This window comes from Egretta garzetta, unplaced genomic scaffold (assembly GCF_000687185.1).
Source record: "Egretta garzetta isolate BGI_Z169 unplaced genomic scaffold, ASM68718v1 scaffold209, whole genome shotgun sequence".
NCBI classification, from domain to species: Eukaryota; Metazoa; Chordata; class Aves; order Pelecaniformes; family Ardeidae; genus Egretta; species Egretta garzetta.
Window position 1 is genome coordinate 4,187,289 of NW_009260839.1, and position 7,744 is coordinate 4,195,032.

General features: G+C 46.8%; 1 protein-coding gene across 1 annotated transcript; it reads right to left on the bottom strand.

Annotated features, from left to right (window-relative positions):
• Positions 1-744: 744 nt before the first annotated feature.
• STC2 (stanniocalcin 2) lies at positions 745-7,684 on the bottom strand. Its single transcript, XM_009647093.2, has 3 exons — positions 7,529-7,684; positions 4,794-5,005; positions 745-1,138 (listed from the first exon to the last, which is right to left on the bottom strand). The coding sequence occupies exons 1-3, from the start codon at positions 7,682-7,684 to the stop codon at positions 745-747; spliced, it is 762 nt and encodes a 253-aa protein (XP_009645388.1).
• Between the last annotated feature and the right edge of the window lie 60 nt (positions 7,685-7,744).

The following is a 7,744-nucleotide window of genomic DNA, read 5'->3' on the forward strand; positions in this document are numbered from 1 at the left end:
CTGCTCGCCTTCAGTATGCTGAAATGACTGGATTAGCAAGCGTCAAGTTACGCAGTGGTTAAAAAACAAACAGGGGCACTTAAACTAGGCAGCATCACCCAGATGGGAACAACGGCTCAGAAGTTGGTTAAGAGAAAGCGGTGGAGCTCCAGACCGCACGGTTCCTGTGTGAGAGACGGGGTAGCTATTTCATTAGAGAGCGTCACATAGAGAGCCCTGAGCTCTTGCATTCTCAGCCACAGGCAGAAACCAAATCCCCCTGGAATTCAGCCATCTGCTCTAAGGCTGCGCCCTAAACCTTCAGAGGTGCTAAGCTGTAAGCGGCCGCACAGAATCTGGCAGAGCCCTCTTGGAACCTTCTCCCCAGCCAAGGGGACCAAGAAAAAAAAAAAACCCACAAAAACAACAAACCCCCAAAACAACCCAACAACCCCCAAACAAGATCCTAAATTTCAGCTGATGTCCATTTCATAAAAAAGGGGAAAAGAATTTAGTCGGAGACATTTTGCCACGTTTGGTGGCTGCTCAGGTGTTGCGTTTGCTGGATCGATAACCCATTGCCACAGCTCTCCCTTTGCTACTATATACACTGTTGCTGAGGTCCATATATATCTTGCAATGCCCTGTGCTTGACCTCTGAATGGGAAATGCTTTGGAATGTCCATAGACGGGAAGATGGGACTCAACGGAGGAGGTTTCCAGTGAAGGGGGAGGATGGGGGGAACAGGGAGTTGGTGCCTTTTTTCACCTCCGGATGTCAGAGAAGTCGGACAGTTCATCTGCCCGGTCCATGATCCCATGTGCCCCTTTGGGACCGTGGCCCCCAGCTTTCACCCGGGCATGGGCGTTCAAGTGGCCCTTAGTACCTCTCTCCCCCTTAGACGCTCGCGAGCTCTCCCTGTGGTCAGAGTCGGAGTGGGTCAGCATGTCCCCACGGCCAGCAGCAGCTTTGCTGGCTTCACCCGGCTTCTTCTCGGGACCCAGGATGGCGTCACCGTGCACAGCTGAGGTGCAGAAGCTCAGGATGGAGCAGAGACTTCCCCAGTTCTGTTCACACTGGGCCTGGACGCTTCTTGTTATTGCCTTTTTCACCTCCTCGCCACAAGTGAGCAGGATATTCACTAGGTCAACATATGGCCTAGAGGTAAAAGAAACAGAGAGGAGAGTCAAAAAATACATAAGGGTTATCTATCAGTAAACAAGTGTCACGGCCTCTCTGCCTTACCCTCCCTTGCGCACAGCAGTTCAGCAGCGTTAGCTCCCCTGCTATCCACTGACTTGGCAGCCTTGTAAAGCAATTCTGCACCATATCTTTTATTATGCAATACATTAAACTCTAATCGGCCATATCGCTTTAAGAAATGCACATGATGGCATCCTGTCAAACAAAGCTTCGCTCAAGTGCTGGATCTGCCTTGGTTGCTCCCCCACTGGAGATGCTATGGGAGACTGTAATGTCCACCAGAGGACTATGAGGTCTACATGCTCAGCACTTCTTGCATTTGATAGCCCCATCTGCCATCTCACACCTTCTGCCGCCATCTCTTTCCATACCCTTTCATCTTTATTAGTCAGGATACATGACAAAGGAAACCTGCTCATGTCCAGAGCCATCAACTTCATCACCAGCTTGCTATCTCCAGCTGAACGTCTGGTACAGAGCAGGCGCTGATCACTAGTCTGCAAGAGGGAGGCATTTCCTCACCTCTGCAAAGAGCAATAGATACTCAACTAGAGGTTCTCTGGCTTTTCTCATCATCTTTAGCTTTCCCTGAAGCACCCAGGTGTTGATCTCCACCACAAGCAAGATCCTGTCTGGACTCAGGATCCAACTGCACAGAGCTCAGACACACGGAAATCCACTTTGGTGGCACTGTTTCTTCCCACACCAAGTTTTTTTTTTTTTTTTATTAATTTCCTTATGGAGTTGAGTACAGCTTTTGATATATACCTTTTCCCAGCCAAACAAGGACTCCAAACGAGCCATGGCCAAATACCACTTCTCCTTCCCACCCATCCCTCTGTGCCCCACAGCACAGTGCAGCCCGAGCGCAGGCACTTCAGCTTCCTCAGCCACAGGTCACCAAGTGCAACGATTTTAAAATAGTTGTGGTCACAAGCTTTGTGGGTCAATATTGATGTTGTCTATTGACACAACCGCTCAGCTGCTAGCAGGCCCAGAAGGACGTGCTTAAAAGTCTTCCACGGGAGGAACCATCCACAGGGCAAGTGGCGAACTGCCTGGGGTCGGCAGCCGTGGTTGTATGGGGTGATGGGGGTGCACCTTCTGGGCACACCGTTGACCAGCTCTAGTGGCTGTGGGCAAGTCTAAATCTCTTCCCATGAACTAAGTCAGAAGAGAGGAGGAAAGCCAACAGATAATGGTTGGTGTCTGACACTACCCTGATTTTACTTTGCCCAACTGCTTAAACTCATTTTGAATGACTAATCTTGGAGAACCACCTATTCCCCTATCTCAAAATATTTCCCATGTTTGGATTGTTTCTACCATTTAAAAAAAAAAAAAAAAAAAATCAGTTACTTGGAATGCAGCAGCAACCGATCTGCCAGGGCCTGTCACCACTTCCACCATAGCAAATCGCCCTGACCCCCACCCCGCCGCAGCTGACTCAGGAGGAGACTTCACCGCCCCGACCGCGTTCCTCAACACTCATCGGGAGAAACCAGTCGGAATAAAATAGTCAAAGAACAAATCTGAGAGCTGCCGCTTGCTTCTCCACTCTTAGTTTTTGTTTTAAACTTAAAATAGAAGATGAGAGAGAACCACACGTCGCATACAAAGTGATCCAACAGAAGGAGGCAAAAAAAAAAAAAAAAAAGAGAGAGAAATCAGTCGTTGAAATTGGGCATAACCTTTACAAAAATCTTTGGAAGAGAGAGGTTGCTGGTATGACTAAAAAGTGGCTCAGCTGCCAAATATTTCAGGTATTCAGAGTCTGCCAGAGCCCTGCAGATTAATACTGGCCCATTTCTCCTTCACTGTTTTACTTTCTGCATTTCAGCTGGCCTGACCATAGTACCTGAACTGAGCACAAGGCTGCAAGTCAGCAGACATGATTTTATTTCCAGCTCTACCACACTTGCCTATTGATCTTGAACAAGTTCCTTAGTTCAAAAGCTTCAGAGATGGCCTCTAAATTTAGGGGAGGGGAGGAGGCTGGCTGGCTTCTATTTGGGGAGTCCCGCATAGGAAAGCTAAGCTCCGACTCAGTGAGATGCTGAAAATGAAGTGTAGGAAGCTCTAAATGAGATCATGCGAATTATAGGTCTTCAGCTGAATGATCTGTCTCTTCTCAAACCAAGAACCCCCCAGTAAAGCTCCCCAAGAACAAGCAGCTGCCTTTAGTATTCCTGCTTTAGCCTGCTTGTAAAAGAAGGACAACATACTTCTCTTTGGACAGGCCTTTGACTTCCATAGTTCTTCTCATCTCCAAGTGATGGGGGGGGCTAACTGGTACCACCTACCCAATCTATAGTCTACTAACAGAGCCTGAGCAGTGCCCAGAGAGGTGTTGCTGTGCAGGACGCAGCCCCGCTTCCCCTCTCCCCCAGGCAGTGGGAGGCTGCCCTTCGCCCTGGGCACAGCCAGCAGCCCTGGCAAGGACAAGATCTGCCACCAGCCATGCCTTTGATCCCAGCCTCAGGAATGTCCACAGAGAGGGCCTGGCTTTCAAGGCCACCATGTTCAGCTCGTACAAACCACAGCAAACGATTCTGCATTTGAGAGTAAACTGGCATCAAAGCTTAAGTATTAGGATGCTGGTTTTCAACAGAAAGCAAAGGAATCAGGGCACAGCTCCTTTGGAGACCACTGAAAATGCAAGGCTACAAGTCCAGAAGAAATGATTATGTAAAAAATAAATAAAATTATCTGTCATAATTGCTGGGATTTGGTGTTTCTGTGCTAATATCCACTAGGGGTAAGAAGGCATAGAGGCATGGTAGGAAGATGCTCTACGGTAAGCCTGCTGCCAGGCTGTGGCTCAGCCTTCCTTTTTGGGAGTGAGATGTTCACCTGCAAGAAAAACAGGCTCCGATTTTTGCATCTGTGCACAAAGAGTTGGTACAAACAGCTTGTGCCTGGTTTGTTGCTGTCATGTAGCAGCTTTGATCAATTCCAAATAGGCTTCATGCCTGCCATTCCTCAGAGGGCAGCTGCACTCCCAGTCAGAGGGATGAACTCCTCAAATTCTGACTTGTGCCTTCATTTTGTACACCTCCATGTTTTATTAAAAAGCATATGAGATTAATAAGGAATAAGATGAATGGGAGATTACCTGGGGGACTGCAGCTCTTTCAGGGACAATTAACTACAAGATATTTGAAAGTGTGTATTTAAAGAAGAAATTATCATTTTACTGACAACTTTGCATAGACCTTCTTCCCCGTTCTCCTCTAGCTGTCATCTTTAACAAGATACTGGGGTCTAGAATGGTGCCTTTGAGCTCAGAAAGCACAGAGACATTGTGAGATGCCTCTGGAAACAGCAGACGTGGCAGTGTATTTGCTAAAGGACCAAAGGGACAGCCAGATCCAACTTCAACCCATTTCATTCCCTTCCGCAGTCACATCTCGCTCTTTGTAAACAGAGTGGTCTTTGGAGGGCCCCTGTGAAGAAAGCATCACCTTGGTCTGGTACATGGGAAAACAAGACATGCTGAAGGCCAGGACGAGGTAAAACAGCTCTTGGGCAGATGCACAGCCCATCGGCACCATCATGCGCCTGGAAGGAGCTCCCACGCCCCTGACTGCACCAGCACGGAGGCACTTACTCATGCTGCAGCAGGTCTTTGAAGTGAATCATCTCCACAATGACCTGGACGTTCTCCTTGGCAGCAGAGCAGAGGTCATGCTTCAGGTAGCACTCCCGCTGTAACTGGAACACCATCTCTTTAATGGCAGGGCACTTACGGCTGATGCAGCTGAATTTATGCCTCAAGGCATGAGCCTTACACTTCAGAGCGTCTTTAATGAAGGATTTTCCCTGAGAAGAAAAGAAATGGAGTAGGTCTGTATTTTTGTCCATTAAGCACAGCAGCTGATTATTCCCATCTAGCTGCTCTGCTGCAGGACAATGGCAAGGGTTATTAGATTGCTAAGGGTACCACTTAATGGCTTCCCCCCCGCCATCCTTTTGTTTCTCTGCCCTTAAAGATCAAACCAAGTTACCTGGCCTTGCTATTCCAGGGAGCCGAACACACAGGGCTTCCTCACTGGTATTTTGAGGTTTCCTCTACCCCAACAGCTGAATGCCCAACAAGGGAAAGGGCAAAAGTAAGCACCTTGAAGTAATTCCATGCTTGAGTTACCGGCTTTGTTTGCTTCTGGGGCGTCAGCACAGTAGGCTCACATAAAGGAGAGGGCATCCTGCCATGGCTGAGGTCCCCAGGCCCACATGCAGATACCCATTCAGTAACTGCAAATTAGGGTATTTTTAATTTTAAAGTTAGTTTGCAAACTCATAGACATGTATGTACTGTCTTTATGCACCTGCCCCATTCCCCATCTGTCAGTATTTTCTCTACTACCACCTCCTCAGAGGAGGATCAAAGCAGCACTAATAATAATCCTACAGTGTCTCCACATCTGTTTGCAGCAAGAAATTCTAAGGGAGATTAAAAAACAATCAAATTAAGAAACTAAAGAAGTTGCAGGAAAGCTGCTTTAGCAGCATCTCTTTAACCACTGTTTGCTATTCCTTTACTCAGTTGCTTAGTGGGCATCAAAACCATCCCCTCCCGTTCTCTCTTTGCTACTGTAGCTGCCGTGCCTGGTGCATGTGTCGCAGTGACAGCTCTGCTCAGACTCCCTTTACTTTGCTGAGCAATAGGCGCATGGAAGCCTTCTGCGTTGCCTCCATCCCTTCATTAGCTTCAGATTATTTTACACAAGTGCTTAATGAAGACCAAATTCTTGTTAGCCTTTATCCAAAGAGTACACTAGCACAGCTCCACTGACATTAACTAAGATCATCCAGACCTGCAATCACATTTTGTCCCCAAATTGTTTCAAGCCAGCCATGTTTCTTGCTGATCAAAGAACTGCTTCAGTCATCATCCCCTTCTATTCCCTGTACCAGAGGCACTTACTTGCCCTTCCCTTCAGTAGCAAACACGCACAGCACGTTAGGCAAATAAGGATAAAAAAGAAAATTCTTATGCAAACCAAACCTGACATCAGTTCTCAGGTTTCAGAGAGAAGGAAGGAGAATAGAAAGCAGAAAACGGAATATGGTCAGTATTAGTCTCGTCATTTAATGCAGCCTGAAATAACTCTAGATAATACAGCGATGAGCCACAAAAAGCCATGTCATAACAGAGGCTAAAGTCACCTCTGTATTAAATAAAGCTCCAGGGGTTTAATACTTCTGCACTGCAATGAAGAGCGCCTGGATGTGAGATGGGCTGGTTTTGATTAGCAATATCTGGGGATCCCGGGGAACAGGCATCGATGGCTACACTCGGCCTTTGTAGGCACGTTTCCCTCCCAACAGGGCTTACTTTGGTCAACTTTGTTCACTGACAGAATATTGTGCAAAAATAAATTAGTGTTTTCTGGAAGCCACTTGGAAATTAAGTTGAAGGTTTTCAGATACCCACAAAAGAAACAATTCCCATTTTAATGGCTAGCCAGACCCTTTGTATGTCCTGGAGAATTTGAGCCTAAAACTCAAGCACTTCAAAGGTGTTTCCTACTGGGTGGTCCCACCATCCCTCATGGAACAGGTTAAATCCTGAAGACAGCTCTACTTTATACCATGCTTTTAACAGTGCCATGAGGTTGGTGCTTTTAGTCAAGTTGTACTGTAAACTGCATGGTCAAGCCAAATGCCGCTGGCCCGTCGTAATGTTCTCTTCCCTCCACACTGAAATGGGAGAGTAGGTTTACAAGACATAATAACAGGATGTCTCAGTGATGCATAAATGGTCTGGGGAGAAAATGAAGGAGACAAACTTAATACCACATACCATGTAAGTAATGTATTTTAACGTCAGTGCTTGATCCAAAGACTTATTTGAATACGGCAGCTTTAGGAGGTTGCCTGTACTGGTTGTGTGCAAGTCTTGAGAACCAACTCTAATAACTGCACATTGGGAAATATTTTGATACGTCTAAATGAACTGGGTGCCCAAGTTGCACTTCAGAATGAGCTTTGAACAAACATGGTATAGAAGCTTAAGCTGCTTAGCATTTCTGAAAGCCACGTTCAGCTACATTAGCGTTCCGCTTTAGTTATCCTGGGTCCAGGAGGAAGAAGCGATCACAGGGAGCTGCAGCTAGAGACAGCCCATCTCCTGGGACAGGCTGCACACTGCTGCTCCGTTACTGTTCTTGGGGCTTGACTCTGGGCCCTTCAACAGAAAAAATTCTTACTGAAGCTGGTCATGTGCAAAAGTAGATTTGCTCCGTAACAGTAACTTTTTTCCAAAGATGTGTTAAAGGACTAAAGTACATGCCACGTGTATATTGGAAGCAAGCAGATACATAGGATGTTTGAGTGTGTTACCTGGGCATCAAATTTTCCAGCGTTGTGCAGGAATGTCATGCAGATCTCATGTAAGCCTCGGATCTCGCAAGAATTGTTTTCAAAGCATTCAAACACTCCGCATCCGACATCGCCAGCATTAACCAGGCAGTGCTGGATTTCAGCTAAAATGAGCATTGATTACAGTTAATTTGAAGAACTGTTCATAGAAGCTGGTGGTGGGCCGGGTGGGGAGGG